At 41.5% G+C, this 17,284-nt stretch overlaps 2 protein-coding genes across 4 annotated transcripts in view; one reads left to right on the top strand and one right to left on the bottom strand.

Annotated features, from left to right (window-relative positions):
• The window catches only part of pdia5 (protein disulfide isomerase family A, member 5), a 30,752-nt gene extending 25,830 nt beyond the window's left edge, over positions 1-4,922 (bottom strand). The window contains exon 1 of the mRNA XM_088315102.1: positions 4,783-4,922. Within this exon, the coding sequence (XP_088171228.1) occupies positions 4,783-4,881 (99 nt within the window). The 5' untranslated portion in view covers positions 4,882-4,922. The remainder of the gene's footprint in view (positions 1-4,782) is intronic.
• A 782-nt stretch (positions 4,923-5,704) lies between these two features.
• Positions 5,705-17,284, top strand: part of sema5ba (sema domain, seven thrombospondin repeats (type 1 and type 1-like), transmembrane domain (TM) and short cytoplasmic domain, (semaphorin) 5Ba) — a 69,589-nt gene continuing 58,009 nt past the window's right edge. For all 3 annotated transcript variants that reach the window (XM_088315117.1, XM_088315118.1, XM_088315120.1), the window contains exon 1: positions 5,705-5,890. The gene's annotated coding sequence lies outside the window, so the exon portion shown is untranslated. The remainder of the gene's footprint in view (positions 5,891-17,284) is intronic.

Consider the following 17,284-nt stretch of genomic DNA (forward strand, 5'->3'; position numbering starts at 1 on the left):
AAACTAGCAGGTGTTATTGCTTTTTGTTGTCGCTCATCGCCGTCTGCTTTAAGACTCCATATTAAAGGATGTTCTTGCTAATGTTGCCTTTTGTTATTTCTTTCTGTGATGTCGCTACTGTCGACTCTCAAACGAGATACTAATGTGTTCTTTAATTGCACTTGTCCTTTGTGATTGCTTTTGTGTTCCCACTTTTTAACTAGCAGGTGTTGTCATTGCGATATTGGTCTTGTGGTGACTTTTTGTCGTCTCTTTTCTCGTCTTCACGCTGTCAAATATTTTGCAGATGCAAATGATAGTCAAACGAGTACATGACATATAAGGAGAGAAAGTCTTTCCGTAATGTAATGGTACCACCAGCGAAATGACAGCTGCGCAGCAATTTGGAGAGTCGTAAGAGCAGAGATAAAGTGATCAGTCAATACTATGACGGATGTGCAGATGATGCAGATAATTATTGCACCATTTTTTTAAGCGACCAGCAGCAGTACATGTCATGCAACTTTGGGCGTGCAATTATGCAGAAAGTCCTCAAGTGCTTTAAAGAGTCAGCGCGGTGGAATATGATCAATGAGAGTTGTTCAAGTATGGAGAGCGCGAAAGCTGTAATGATCCGTGGGGTGATAATGCCCCACAACGTTGGCAAACATTTGCACAGTGCCACTATAGAGTTTAAGTCAACTATTTAGGGAGTTAATAGTGAGATTAAAGAAGTTACGAGAATGTGCGCTGCAGCAGCAAAAAGGCGAATTCACAGTGCCATACACAGCGGCACTTTTTTTTTTTCCTCCAAGAAAGCTTGAGTTCAGAGAGCCCACGATAAGTCCACAATCTTTTTTTTTTGTTTGTTTCCGTCGTCGACAGTCAAGGCAAGCCAGAAGAAGAGTACAAACTAAATCTTCAGCAGACCACAGGAGGGAGAATTATGGCAAAATATTTAACACATTTAAGCAACTGACCTTAAAATAAAATTGTGACGTGTGATTTTTTTTTTGGAGGGGACTCAACGACACTCACAATCGGGTGACTGGACTCGAGTACAAAAAAAGTGATTGGGACATTCTTACTGCTTGCCGTTGTTGTTCCGATGCCACTGCCAATGATCTCCACTTCAAAAGAAAACACAAGGAGTACGCGGTATGAAGTGTAAATGTGAGGGCATCAGAGGACACGCGATCAAACATCCAGAGGCAGTATCAGCATGTCCGATTTATGCCGGTAAGACGTGAAATTGAGTGCTTTTAGAGCTCAGACTTACTTTCCATTTCTATCCAAACGTCAAGCTTGAGTGGCATCCACCGGATCATGAACTTGATGGCTGCCTTTGATGTTTGCATTTACAACGAGTTGAAAGTGTACAAGTAAACACTCGTAAAACCCTTGACTGCACGTAACCAGAGTGGCGCAGTACAAGAGACATCAGTGGAATGGGCTTGTGTATTGTGTGGGTCTTAAAGCATCTACACACTGCCGCACGGCGCTATCAAACCATCAGGCGGACGTGCGGCGTGCTCGATACAGTACGTGTAAAAACAAACATTTGCGTGAAGATGGAGTGAGGAGCGCTCTATGCGGACTACGGCAGCATGACAAACACAAGATGCACTCTGCAGTGAAAAAAAAAAAAAAGCAGATTATCAATCATCACACCAACGGCAACAAATACTCAAGAGCAAAGTGTTTACTTGTTTTTTTTTTTTTTTAATGCTTTAGCATTGGACTGGGAGATTAGTGATAGACGAATTATCAGCCGGGCCGATTATCGGGGCCAATATTTGGCATTTTGCCGATTATCGGCATCTGTCTTTTTTTTTTTTTTTAAACTTTCAAGGCCGCTAAATTAAAAGCTGGTTAATTTTGGTTCGCTGCAGCACAATTCTCTCCCTCTCTGCTGTGCTGGTGGCCCTGCCAGCAGAAGCAGATTTTTTTTTCCTCTACTCATGATACAAATTTTAGGTTGCACAGCAAATCTGACTTCTCTAAACACTCATGAGACGCGTTATTAAAGATTGGTGTTTAATGGCAAATCATCGAACTTCGCCACCACGCTATGCCCACGCGCAATCACTTGAGTTGTCTCGTTTAAATGCTTGAAATCTCACGGCAGACGTTTTTGTAGGTCTGCTCATGATCGACGTGCCAACCGAATTTCATGTCGCTAACTGACTTTTCAAAACGATGACAAAGTCCCTTGCATCCCCCTACAGTGATGCATGGCCCTTACAGGCAAGTTACGTGACGTGGGACGATGGAATGAGCAGGTGTTGCGCCTCTGCCCCGCAGCATCATCTCGTCGTCCATCTGTTGTGACAAATGCGCTTAATCAAAGGCAGACGCTCGGCGGAGGAAACAGTGCATCCGAATAAATCACGAAGGAATTTGATAAAAGCCTTCTGCCTTTACTGAATAATAACACTTGCCAGTTTGGTTCTGCTGTGCCTCCACTCGATGGAGAATTTCTTTTGCAAAAAGCCACAGGAACCTACCTACCGTACTGGACGGACAAAAAAAAAATGCACAAGAAAAAAAAAAAGGAGTAACATATACCTTTTGGAAAATTAAAAAAAAAAATTATAATAAATAATAAAAACTTTTTGGGAAAAATGTTTTTTTCCAAGACAGAACAACTCTAATATTGTAATATTACACGTGTGTTTTTAAAGATGACTAAATCTTTTTACATGAGTTTTTTAATTAAAAAAATGCAACTGAACAACTTGAAAAACAATGTCTAGCTTTTGATATTAAAACGTTACAAACTTTTTTCTAAATGAAATACACCTTTCTGTACTTTAGGACTTTTATCTCAAAATTAAACATTTCTTCTTCATTAAAAACAATCTACTTCAATCTCTCTTCTGTATTATTTTCCTTAAAGATATGACACATTTCTTTCAAAAATACAACTTTAATCTCTCATTAAAACAATTATGACTCTCAAGCGATTATGATTTTCTTCCTATGAAAAAAAATGTTTCCCTCTAAAAAATATTACCTTAATCTCATAATTTTACATCTGTTCTTCACTAAAATATATGACTTTAATATCACTCTATTATGACCCCAAATGACTTCCCCCAAGCTCCATAAGAACACAGATTTATACCCATAGTATAATGCATTTTCTTCTCTAACATGCCCATAAAACTCCTTTTCACTGCAACACATGATGTGTGTGTGCAAGTGTGAGTACAAACGGAGTCATTATGTCATGAGTGTCACATAAACACACAATGGAAAGAAGACAGTCCACCCTAACTAACCCTTGCACCATCTGTGTTTGCAGAAGGCGAAGCAGGAACAGGATTGGCTCAGATTCTACGAGTTACGGGTCGTTCTCAAATAATTTGATGATTAACGGTAAAGGAAATTATTTGATGACGCCTTCATTGTATTAAAGTGAATGTCTGCCATGCTGAAACAGCCATGTTACAAGTCGTAAATTGATTTAAAATGTTAGACCATAATAGTAAAGCCGGTACCTTGATCCACTTTGTTTTGCTTATCTGCACTCGGGTTGCCGCCGCAGCAACTTTAGCAGGGAAGCATAGACTTCCCACTCCCCAGCCACTTTGTCCAACTATTCCGACGGGATCCCGAGACAAACCCAGGCCAACCGCGAGACACGTGTCATGGGTCATCCCCGGGGGGCCTCACCCAGTAGGGACGTGCTCAGAACACCCGGGGGGCGTCCAGGAAGCGATGGGCGAGTACCTTGATATCATCGTCAAAGTTGCTTTCACAATACGCAATTTTATATTTTCTTTTCTCCATCCCTTCATGCCATCCTTGGGAAATTTCTTCCAAACATCTTTTCTTCCTACCTTCAATCCTCCTGCCTTCATTTGTCTTTCTTTCAGCCTTGCTTCTGACTTCCTTTGCCCTCCTTGTTTTTTTCCATCTTTTCGCCCACCTTGTTGGTCTTTCTATATCCTTCCTTCCATTTTCTTCCTTCCTTCCTACCATCTGTCAACTTTCTTCCGACCATCCCTTCATCCCATCTTTATTCATTTGTCCTTCCTTCCATCACATCAATCATCCTTGTTTATCTTTCTTCCTACGATCCTTCCAACCGTTCTATCCATCACCTTTCCTTTAATTGTCCTCTTTTGCCTCTCTTCTTTTAACACATCCTTGTTAAATGTATAACTATATCCTTACTTATTTCCAGACCATTAACATTAACATCCTCTGCATTTCCTTCTTACTTTTCTCATATTAGCGTTAATTTTCATCATCCTTCAAGTCGTCATCCTTCCTCCCTGTCTTGCTTTCCGAACAACTCGGTTTCGCTTTCTTCCTACCTCCAATAAAGTAATCTAAAAAAGGAAGAAGAAAATGAATTAGAAGTGTATACATCACGTTTTGTCAATCTTGTATATTCCCCTTCCAAAATAAAAAATGAAGTAGTGCTTTTCCCGCCTAAACAAAAGTCCACCTAACGCAGCAGGTAAGTTGGAATGACCTCCCCGCTAGCCCGAAGAAGGTGGGCGACCGCCAAGCACACGTCAACCCGCGGCTTAACGACCACATAAACGTCCGCTTCTTCTTGGGTATCTCCGGGCACCACACACGCACCACAAGCGCGTCAAATGCGGTCACCAAGTTGGGTCCAGCTTGTCAACTTCAACTAGCCTCCTCTCTACTGACAGGCTAGCTTAAATTGGACCCCTTAACACGAAATATGCCAGAAAATCACGACGGTCACAACTGGAGAACCACCTGATGAAGCAGTCATCATTTACTAAATAAAAGCTGATAAAAAGACTCCCCGTGACTCACCAGTAGCAGCAAGCCAAGCATTTTCCCCGGTCTCATCCGACTCCCGGAGCGGTTCCTAAAGGCCATGATGCCGCTGTGTTGCCACGTCTGGCCGCGCATGCGTATTCACTTCTTGGTGGCTTCTTCCGGAGCCAGCGCACAATGCCTGCTGGGAGCCGTAGTCTACACGAGAACGTGGCCCACCTGCCATCCTCTCGTCGTTACTAGGAGATGGAAGGGACGCGTTTGTTTTGCAAGCACATTGAAAAGCAATTATACACACACTGGGCCTCGGAGAAAGTAATAAGCAAATTAACGAGTCAGTGAATCACTTTTAATTACGTCTCTATCAGCTCATCTTCCTCCTGTTTGGTCTGATTAGAAGCAGGCGGAGGAAATAAATGATTCTATTTGACGGCAAGTACTCACCTAATAGCACGCTGTAATTTACTGGGATATTATCCTGTTGATTAATAGACAATTACGTCTCTCGGCGGTAGACACCTCTAAAATTAGGCTCTCAGGCGCTTGTACATTATAAATGTTGGTATATATATATATATATATATATATATATATATATATATATATATATATATATATAAAAGAAACATTGTTTGAATACAGCTTAGTTATATTTAACTTTCAAGTACAACACGTTTTCGTTTAATGCTTTATTGAGCGCCGATTTTTATTTAACTTTTATGTGCAAGACATTTGATTGAATCCTTATTTAGGTACACTTTATTTTGGTTTTTACACGTTCAATAGAGACTCGCTTGTGGCGCACAACAACATGACGTCAAAATTCCCACGAGGTCATATTGTCCCCCTCCTCCCAGGTGTGCGCGTGCACGCGGCGCGCCTTTCACTTAGTGCTCTGTGCACGCGCAGCACTTCCTCACACGCGCGCGCCTCTTGCCAATTGGCCCCCACCATTCTCTATGAGGTGGTTTGGTCCAGAGCTCGCGAAGGAGCTCGGCGCAGTCTTTCGCTGCAGGTCGCCGAGAGAGGGACGCCCTGGGCGGACACGGAATCTGGAACGCGCCGCTCCTCTGGACCCAGCACCACCGTCAAAATTATTAGCCTCATTGTTATCATTTTTGGACCGTGAGGAACATCTGAGAAGGTATGCAGCGGATCTTTGTCTCTACCCTGGTGCACTTTTGGGGTGGCACTTTCTTCTGGTTGAACCTGGGTTCTGTATACTCATTTTTCGAACTTGCTACACTTTTGGAAAAAAAAAATCAATTGTGTGTCTTCCACGTGAGACCTGTTTGCAGCTCCACTTTTGACTTTCCACTCACGTTGCATCCCGCCATCAGAGGGGTTCTTGTGGGTGGCAGCTGCCCTCACTCGAGTGGACAACCCCAAAACTTAGCAAAGAGAAGCGCTTTAAAAGGCTGTTCCGAAACACTTGGGAACCGTTGCAAAAATTCCTTTATGGGGCTGCTAACTGCATTTATTGCCGATAACAAAAAACATTTTTCAACACAAACCTTTGCTGGGATTACTTGAGCATTGAAAGCAGCCTTGATAGTCATTTTTCACTGGTGATTATCCTTTAAACAGCTCATTATTTAGCGTTGATTTGATTCCAAAATGCAGTTTGATTGTAAGCATAAATTCATCTTTTTAAATCCAAATCTTTTTTTAATTACGCCGTGTATATTAAAACTGACCTTGTTTAGCATTTTTCTTAAATGATGCTCCTCTAAAGAGCTAAATATTTCACGTTAATTTCATTTATAAATGCGTTTGTCTTCCTCTTGACCTGTCAAACAAAGGAAATAAATAGTTGCTGGAAGTGCTCAAGTGGTTGGCAGGTGCGGATGGCGGCCGAAAGGGGGCAGTGTTGAGCGGCCAGGTGAGCTGTGCTGCTGCAAAGCAGGTTGACAAACACAAAAAGGTCATTGCTACTGTGTGTTGACTGCTGTCTTTCAATGTCGGATTCTTTCAATGTCGAGAAGATGATAAAAGATTTGAAATGTGTGTTTTATTTTTATTTATTTATTTTGCACTGGGCAGGCATGGTAGGTTTTGTTTTTTTATGAACACTTTCATTTGCTGTTTAATTGAGACTCTGTTGCTTGAGTGCCTTTAATGAAGAGTCCTTTATTATTCATTAACGCTCAAATTGATCCCGAGTGCAGCCTAGCAGATATTCGTCTTATTATTTTTGTATTTGTATTACTGTGTTTGATGGGGAGAATTTGTTTCATGGTGCGAAATGATTGCTTCGTTAACGTTTGGATATAATTATACATAGTAAAGATTCACCAGGATTAAATGTCTCTCAAGTATATGTAGTTCATAATTTTTTCATGCTGTGTTGACTCTCCTTTCATCTGACTATATTTTTTGGATTAAATGATTAGAAAAGAGCATTTTTAATGCAGATATTTAATTATTTGATTCAGTCAATGCACAAGAAAAGAACATCTAGACATTTTCATTTATAAAGATTTTCTTTTTTTTTTTTTTAACTTGAAAGCTTATTGCGCAAGAACATTGTTTCTGTACACATGCAAAATTGCACAAACTTTGGTGACTATTGCCTTAGGTTGCCAGAATAGGCAGCGGCGTTGTTGTGTAGCTTAAAAATGTTTCAATAAATGGACGTGTATTTTAATGGAAAAATTCTACATAAATAAATAAACACGTTATGTACAGATGTGAACGTGGACACTGGACAGTATCAAAAACTTCCGAATGCAAATAGAAAACTGTACAGTAAAGTAAATAAACATTAGAAGTAAACAGCAGCGAGACTAGTCAGCACCACTATTCTGTACCTGAATAATAAATACAGTGCTGTACTGCAAACTGTACATGAACAAAATGATAATCTGAAAACAGAAGTGAATGTGGACAGCAGCAAGAATAGTCAGCAGCATTCTATGTAGCATAAAAAAGAACAGCAAAGCTAATTTTGCAGCAGTGCAGCGACGACGACGGTACACGTAAATGACAATTAATATACCATCTGCAGATGTGAATGTGAACAAAAGCAGCAATAGTAGTCAGCCGCAATGCATGGAAATGAAATAGAGAAGCTGTTGTGCTAGCTATTCCCCTGCCTATTATTCACACGTGTGAAGTCTCACACGAATGTTTTTGTTCCAGCGCTAACCCGCTTGTCTTACGGAGGATTAGTGTTGTTTTTGTCGCCAGTCGCAGTATCCCGGGTTGTTTCTTTTAGATGGAAAGCAGCTTTTCATGCCTGATGAATTTATGAGGGCTCTTGACAGCTCCTTGTGTTTTTTTTTTTTTTGGGGGGGGGGGCAGTTAGTGGATTTTGGGAGCGACACACGGGGGTCAACCGGACCCACTCCACTTTATCCACGCCGTCTTTGTTCCGGCTCCTTTTGTTGCCGTCTCTCCGGAGGGTCGGTACCATCGCGGCGTCTGATGTCAGCATTCATTATTGATTTTTCTTTTTTTTTTTTTTTAACCAACACTGTAGCCGTTCATCAAATTTGCAAACGAGGCATATTTAAACAGGTGCGCCTCGTCTGGGCCGCGGGGTCGCCGGGTTGTCGTCGTCTGGGTGGATATGAAAGTTTGATGCCGGGGAGAACCGGATCGCACTTCTTATTGCTCTCTGCCTCCTGGCTCGTTTTGATGAATGCCTCACGGAGGCAAGGACGTCTTCTCTTTTTTCCAGTTTCAATCGCACTTAATAGGAGTGACAACACTTGACCAGTTCACACACAATCAGGGCGAAAACGTGCAGTTTGTCATGAATAGGATGTCCTTTTACCTTACTTGGACCGAACACTTTATTTTAACTAGTCGACCTTTTTTTACAAGTAGATAGTGGTGAAATCATGGCCTCACCTCTGGATTATAGTTTCACTTTACTTAGCTTGCAATCAGATGATTTTGATGTACATAGGGCTGCCACGGGGTGAAAAATGTCCGATGAAATTTTCCTTGGCTACTTGGAGGGAGTATAAGACTCAGATGGATTCACTGTAGGTGGAGATGGTCTCAGCTTCTCTCAGCTCCTCAGTACGGCACTAATATTAGTCGTTCTTCGCGGGGGATAAAGAAACTCTTAGTATTGTTGACGTGTGTTGCTGAAATGTTTGTTTTCAAATATCCGTTGCTTGAAGACTTTTTGAAGACTTTCTCTAATCTCGTTGCACACTTGAGTACAATGACAATAAAGGGATTTCTATTTCTATTCTAACACCATAGCATTGGACCTTTTCTACAAGAAGGTAGTTGTGTGCTGATGTCATTACACATGGATTAGAGCAGTTCTCTCGCCACCAATCAGATGGCTCTGATGTCATGATTTTTTTTTTTTTAAACATTGACTGAGATAGTCAATCAATATGATCAGCTAAAGATGAAAGACTTGACGTGGTAAATGTCAAATCAATAGAGTTCTTGTTTCTTGTATTGTACTGTATTGACATATCCGACATATTTGAGTAAAATCAATTAGGTTTTTGTTCCTGGTATACTCCTGTTATAAAACATTCAAAGATCTGGTAGCAAGATGTAAACCTTTAGGCTTCGTGCGCTTGATGATGTCTGATAATCTAAAAGTTGAAAAATTTGGCTGCCGTATGTAAAATCAGTTGTGGTGTTGTTCCAAGTAATGTACATCCATCTGAAGTAGAAATATCAGTCAGCAGCTGACATGTAAGAAATACACAATTAATATAAATAAATAAATAAAAAAGCATCTTAAATGTTCTAAAGATCTGTCAGCTTTGTCGAAAATCCAGAAGGTTCTTGCTGCTCGAGTTGTACCATTTTTGAAAGTTTAAAGATCTGGCAGAAACTGACATGGACGATACATAAATAAATGATCCTTCCTCTTTGTATGGTAGAGCTTCTGAAGTTTAAATATCTGGTAGCAAAATGTAAAATCAATCGGGTTCTTACTCCCAGTTAAATACATCAATCTGAGGGTTTAAATATCTGGCAGCAGTCGACGTGGAAGATGTAAAAATCAATTGGGTTATTGTTCCTAGCATTGGAAAATCACCTGAGCTTCACCCTGAAGAATCCTGGCTCAGATATCTTTAAAAATCAATTGCATTCTTGCTGCGTGACTCCCGTCATTAACCCCGAAAGCTCAATGAAATGAGGGTCATTCTCATGTGCGTACCTTTTACTGAGTGTCATTGAAAACCACGTTGGGAAAATAAATGGCACATGCGGCGCTAACGAGGCATATCAGCAGGATGTAGTCTGATCCACCATGTTGGAAATGAATAATTCCAACATGTCTGTCTGAGAAGAGACCCCCCTCAGTCTCCCCTTCTCACCTCTCGGTATTGTTGCGCCGCATGGCCTTGCCTCTCTCTCCGCGACCGCCATGACACTCAACCTCAGTGTGGTGTGAAACCAGAGGCGGCCGCGGGCAACCTAATCTGTGCTAACAATGCTAATCATGCTAATTAGCTCTCCATTAGCCTTCACTGTTTGCTTATAAAGAGCTGGTCCAGTTTCACTGTCTGAAGGATAACGTGGTTAACCGATGGAAAAATAAATGCCTGACTTTAAGAAGTGTGGCGTTTCACTACTTGTGTGTTTGTGTGCGGGTGCGGGTGCATGGATTTGCTTAAGTGTTTCTCTGTGTGTATGTTTGTGTAGCCTACAAGTGTGTGTGCAGGGGTGTGTTTCAGTGTGAGTGGCGTGAGTTTTTGACTTTGTGTTTGTTTGTGTGCATGTTTGCGTATGTGTCTTTGTGCGTGGCTGAGTCTACTGTTTGTGTGTGTCTTTGTGTGCATGTGTGTCTATGTGGAGGCGCATGTGTGTGTTTCTGTGTGCGTGTTGTTGTGTGTGCATTTTTGCGAGTGTTTAGTGCATGCATATTGTGCCGGTGTGTGACTTTTCGTGTGAGTGTGTTGTCGTGTCTAAATGTATGTGTGCATATGTGTATTAATGTGCATGTGTAAGTGCGTGGGGGTGTGTGCGGGGGTGTGTGTGTGTGTGTGTGTGTATTTTTGAGGGGGTGTTTCTGTGTGAGTGTTGATGTGTTTATTGGCATATGCACGTGTGTGCATGTTCGTGTGTGTTTAAAAATGTGTTTGTGTCAAGTGTACGCGAGTGTCTGTCTGTCTTAGTGTGCCTTAGTGCGTCTGTGTGTAAGTTTGTTTGTCTGTGTACAGGTGTGTGAGTCAATTTGCGTGGGTGTGTCAATGTGCATGTTTATGAGTTGATTTGGCTGTGTGCATTAATGTGTGAGTGTGTTGTGTCTTTGTGGACGTGAAGGCATGTGCCTTTTCTCCGGCGTCCCTGGTGCGAAGAAAGGAGGCGGAGGAGAAAGTGCCCGACGGAGGCGGCCATTGTGGGGGCAGGAACACTATTCCCATTGAAGGATGTGGCTGGGTGTGTGCGTGTGTGGGGGTGTGTGTGTGTGTGTGTGTGTGTGTGTGTGTGAGAGAGAAAGAGTGTGTGTAATCGTGTGTGGATGCATGGCAGCAGCTTTTCCAGAAGCTTTAGGAAGCAAAGCAGCTCATTCAACACGCTGTTGCAAGCGTTGGGAATGTGGGTTTGTTCGCATCAGGGATTACTCCAAATTGTCTTTAATATTTCTGAGAACACTTTTTTTTTTACTTTTGTTTTTTTTTTCTGTAATATGTAAAATTTAAAAAATTGTCAAAAATCTGCAGATTTTGGCCGATTTTAAAAAGCGCCCATCACTTGATTAAATTAGTCTGTCCCTATTATATTCGTTTTTGTCTTTCATTTTCAATTAATATAATTTGGATTGTCAACTTGGAAGACAACTTGTACTCCTCAGGAGGCTTTTTATTTATTTATTTATTTTTAAACAAAAGTGAAGAAGCGCGCCCCAGTAGAGGTAACGCACAAAGAAGGTGTTCTGGCTGTTTCTGTTAATGTAGTGTCAACTTGTACGACGCCTGGCGTCTGGTTTGTCCGATGAATTGCAAGGCGGCAAAGTGCTGACGTGCGCTGTGCCTTTTAATAAGGTAAAAGCTTCAAGTGAAATGTCTCAGTAATGAAGCCAACACATCCTCAATCACTTTGACTTGAAATTGCAACGCGGTGCTTAGGTCGGCTTCAAACAATCATTGCAAAACCAAAGTCAGGCTTCAAAGCCTAATTTGAACTAACGTGAACTAACTTGAAAGTGTCCCGTCTTTAATACGGTGATCGTAAACGGCAAACTTGAGACCGTAAAAAGATGCTCCGAATGGTAATCCTGGATAATAAGTGTGATGTCATGTCCTCTTGAGGCTCACTCGACTCGAGTCGACTCGACCGCTGCGTTTGTTTTGTTTTGGTCGCCAAGGCAACGGCAACGTCTTTGTTGCGAACAGGAGGAGTGTGACAGTGATGAATGTGCCGGCCGGAGAAGCGGGAGCCTCTCGGCCTCGACCGCTTCAATCGCCATCCATGATTTATTTATTTTTGACTTATGCATAAGAAAAAAAAAAAAGTTCACTCCACAAGGTAGACGGCAGAATTTTAGAAATAAGATTCCCCCGCGCTTCAATTTAACGTCAACCATGCCGCCGCTGGCATCTTGTTTGAGGGCCTTATAGGACGCACATGCCCAAACGAGATGGAGGACGGAGGCAACCACGTCTGCGTGATGGAGATAATGAAGGCAGCGCTCCTTCTTTTGGATAGCGGCCAGCCTATCACAGAGATTCTTATTAACGTCACAAACACACACACACACACCCACACACCCCCATACACACACACACACCTCGTCTTTGGCATCAACTCAAGGTCAATCATTTCAGTCCTCTGCACGAGTGGCTGCGCTAATGCTAATGCTAATCTATCCGTCTGTCTTTAATGAGCAATCTGGTTTGTGATTTTTGTCGATTTGTGACTGAGGAGCAAAAACGATTGGGTTCTTTTTTAGTGATCAACAGTGACACAGTTGTGTTGTCTTTGATGACTGATAAGGTGTTTTTGATGACAAAAGTTACTAATTTTGAGTGACAAAAGTTTCAAGTTGTCTTTGTTGCGTGCACAACGGTACACATTGTCTTCCAGTCACCAAGTTGCAGATGTTGTTTTTGATAAGTTGGTCTTTGATGAGTAACAAATGTCCATGTTGCCTTTCTTCGAAAAGTGACATGAATTATTTGAAGATCAAGTTACACTGATGAGCGAGAAAGTTGTCTTTGTTGAATGATGAAAGTTAAATAGGTGGTCTTTGTGATCACAATGTTACACAACGGTTGAAGTCACACTTTGTCTTTAATGACCGATAAAAGTCTTTGATTAACGACAGAGTTGATGGTTGTGTCTTTGAGGACCTAATTTAAATTCGCGGTCTTTGATGGGCACATTGCATGCCACGGTGAGGCGTCCCCGGGATACAAAAGGAGGCAGAAAATGACGCTCTGCATCCTTCAGTCTTACGGCATCACAATTCCCATGATGCATTGCTAATGTAGTCTCATGCTAATCGTGTTAGCGGCTTGACTTGATTCCTATGGATTTTTTCATCATGTTTAAACATCAATAGGAGGTCCTCGGAGGGTTGTCTTCCTAGGAGCTGAAAGCAGCTTCTGTTTCTTGACGGCACGTGATGACACACGCACCCACAAACACACATGCATGCCGGTATGTGCACTTACACACTCACACACACACACACACGCACACACACGCAAACACACACAAACACGTTTCCCTATGGGACAGGTAACTTTAGCTCGCTATTTCCACAGCACCTGTCAACTAACACGTGTGGAATTCCTACACCGCCTCGGGCTTTAAAATTCAGAGCTTAGATGATCATGCTAACCACTAACGTGCGAAATCAAAGACACGTCCATTAAGTCAAAGCTGTCATCTGTTTACCTTTGTAACGGGCTCATGTCACGTCATCCTGTTTTTGGCCGATGCTAATGCCTATGTGTCTTTGAGCAACAGGTACCTTGTCCTTGAGAGTGACAAATTCCGCTTGCGTTAACTTTCACAATGAAAAACTAGGTTTTATTAACCAAGTTGCAGTTATAAAGTTGTATCTTGTCTTTGATGAACATTATGTGGCACAAAGACACGTCACTTCAAAGTTACACATCCTGTCAATGATCGAAAAAGTTAGCTGGTCAGTCACACCTTTTGTCGTTCGTTTTAACAACTGTTACACTTTGTCCTTGATAAGCGATTTAACTAGTATGCATCCTCATTGAGTGACAAGTTAGATGTCTTATCTTTGGGTTGAGCTACAAATGCACACCTCTTGCCTTTGATGTGAACTTTGGTTTTTAAGTAAAAGGTTACTCATCTTTGTCTTTGATACGCAACATAGTTGCAAATCTTGTAACTGATTTTGACAAAGTTTGATGTCCCGACAAAAAGACAGAATTACAAATTGCGCCTTTGAGCGTCACGGCGCTCCCTTGAAGTCAAATTCCAGCAAGAAAGCAAAACAAGACCCGGGCAGACCTCCGTGCAGTGCACTGACCTGGCCCTCATCCAACATGGCGGCCTGCCTCGCCTCCACTTGACCACACGGTCGGGGGCGTGTGTGTGTCTGCGTGTGTGTGTGCATATTTGTGTAAAACACAGATGGATGATTTGAGCTGCAATGTGCAGAAAAAAAAAAGAAAGTGAGCCATTAAGAGCTTCCACTCAGCACGAGGCGTTCAATGTCCTACCAAGTGCATGCAATATTACGCCGCTCACTCAGCTTTTTTTTTTTTTTTTTAATGCGGCTTGGATGACTTTTTTATGTTTGTCTCAAGAAGATTTCATCACTTTACTTTTATGTGCCGTCTTTGCTGAGAAAGTCAAATTGGCACCAGAGAGCTTTCAACGCAAACAACCAAAATACGATTACTGTGTCTTTGATGCTAAGATCACATGTAATGATCCTCTTGCGAATTCACACGTCGTCAGTGAGTGGAAAAGTTACACCTTTGTCTCTGTTGCGTGACAGTTTCTCATGTCAACAAAATGATATCGGTTGTCTTTGAGCGACGGACTCGAGTGTCTTTGTTGAGCGACAATCTTGATTTTGAAGAGTGAGTTAAGATTTGGTCTTTGATAAGCAATTGTTACACCTTTATCTATGATGAGCAACAGAGTTACACATTTCTTGTGCAACCAAGTGCTGATGTGTCTTTGATGAGAGTATTATACATTGGCTTTGAATGATAGTTACACAACATTGTAAGTTACACATAGTTGCTTTCACACATGGTCTTTGATGAGTGACAAAGCAACGCAGTTACACACCTTGCCTTTATTAAGAGGATTACCGATTGTGTCTTTGATGCGTGAGTTACATATTTTGCTCTTGACGAGTGGCAAATCAATATGGTGTCTTTTACAAGCAACGGTTATACATTTTGACTTTGAGAGTCACCCATTGTGTCTTTGATGAACGACAGTTACGCATTTTTTTTTTTTTTTGAGTGAGTTGCATATTTTCTTTTGGGCCACATTTCCTACAGAACTGTGCTACTTTCCTGATGTGTGAGTGGTGTTGCATTGCTGTAAGAAGTCCAATGTCCAGCCGTCCACGCTAGACAGCCGACTGACGCAGCTCATCAATAATCATCAGCCTCAAATCCTCGTCTCATCAAAGACCCCATCGATCCTTTTAGCTGATGAGCTCGAGAACGTGAGCCAAATTCAGAGCAAACGCTGCCCGTGTGCGCGTTTCTCACTCGATATGATACGACTGTATATACTTACTTCCATTTATACAGCATTTATGTTTGTATTATTACAACTGTTTTTTTTTTGCACATTTCATTCCGCTTGTCTTTAGATTGTGCCTTTTAGAGCTGCAAAATTACACCTCTTGGGCTCTATTTTTGTTAGACCCGGTGGTGGTAATTCTGCAGATGAGCGCAGCCCGTGCACTGAGAGAGGCAGTTGCGCCGCTGTGGGAGTGTTCACAGATGACTTAAATCAATCAAAGCAGCTCTTGTCGTTTCCTTTGAATGCGGCACGCTACGTGCACACTAGAGTCTCGACACGGCACATCTGCACTTGAGAAATGGGCTGTTATCGCTGCGCAATTAGACGTCATGTTTGGTGTCTCTTCATGGTTCGCATTAGAAGCTGTGTTTTTTTTTGTTTTTTTTGGAACGTGAATGATAGAAATTGACCAATATTTTTTTTCAGGGCTGATACCGATATTTGGAGTCGATATTCGTTTTCAGCAAAAGAGAAAATATACAGTAGGTATCAAAATTTTAAAGAATATGATGCAATACAAATGTTTTCTGTGTATTGAGAAACTTTTCCGGTTTGCTTGGACAGCAGAGATGTTTGTTTAAAAGTTTTAACAAAAGGTTTGGGGAGCTCCCTGGTTCATCAGCATATCTCAAGCTTTCCAATGAAACCGTGAAACTAAATAAATTGATCCCTTTGAAAATAAAATTTGAAATGTTGAACCTTCACTTGTCTGAAAAAAAGGTGCAGAAAGTTCCTTAGCATTTTATAAAGTTAACAGAAAATTTAGAGAAATAGTTCCGTGTGTTTGAAACAGTTTTGTCAAAATGCCCAAAATTGGCAGAGATAATCGTCCTCCTGGTGGTGGGTGGAGACATTGCCAGACTGTCTAACGTACGGTTGCAGGATTACGAGACTGGAGATCCGCTGCGGGAGCGCATTGTTTTCCTTTCCTTTTGGATTCAGTCTCAGTCCGGCGCCTTTGTTGTTGCTCTACAACATCACAGTTTATTTGTTGGCCCACTAAATACACAAAAGGATGCTAAAAAGGCACATGAGACTTTTACACTACCCCCAGAAGACATCATTTGTTCTTGTTTAACTTTTTTTTTTTTAACGGTTATTCAATCATCCAGTTCTGTTTCCTTGATGATTGCAGCCTCCCCAAAATAATTCTACAAACAAAAAACTAAAGATTTGAGTTGAGCATTTCTTGTTATATGAAATATATATTTAATTATTACAAATGTAAATGGAGGAAGGGGCGGTACTCACCATCTAATTTGGAAAATGATTTCAAACTAGCCTTCCTCAAAAAAGTATTTCTCGTTTCTTATGACAGAAAAATCCCCATCAACTTTTGCTAACAATCTTTTGTAATAATTAAATTAAATTTAAATAGAAATAAAGGCTGATCATTTCCTATTAGTAAAACAAAAGACCTGCTGCATAAAAATGAGCATGTGGTTTGATTTTTTCATTTATTTATTTATTTTAGCTTTGATGCTGATGCTTATGCTGCGCGTGTGTTTGGTGACAGCCCCATCAGATAAGAGCGGCGCGCTTGAGTGGAGTCAAACCCTACGTCCACCAAAATAACACCTCGTGACGACGCGTGTTTCTGTTCGAAGCGCTCTCGTTTGTCAACGTTGCTGCCATAACACGTGAATGTGAGGAGATAAAGGCGAATGGGAGATGGGGTTCAAAGTTGATCCGGAGTGTAAACAGACGTCAAATATTGTGATGGAGAGCGGAGGAGGAAGGGCTCCGAGAAGCGGGAGGAGACGGAGGAGGAGGCGTGAAAGTGTCAGGCAAAGCAAGCAGGAAAAATTCTGAATAACGGAGGAGTGTGTCGAATGTTGTGTTTACACTGCTG

This window comes from Idiotropiscis lumnitzeri, chromosome 14 (genome assembly GCF_059441095.1).
Source record: "Idiotropiscis lumnitzeri isolate Australia: NSW breed Sydney's pygmy pipehorse chromosome 14, RoL_Ilum_1.0, whole genome shotgun sequence".
Lineage (NCBI taxonomy): Eukaryota > Metazoa > Chordata > Actinopteri > Syngnathiformes > Syngnathidae > Idiotropiscis > Idiotropiscis lumnitzeri.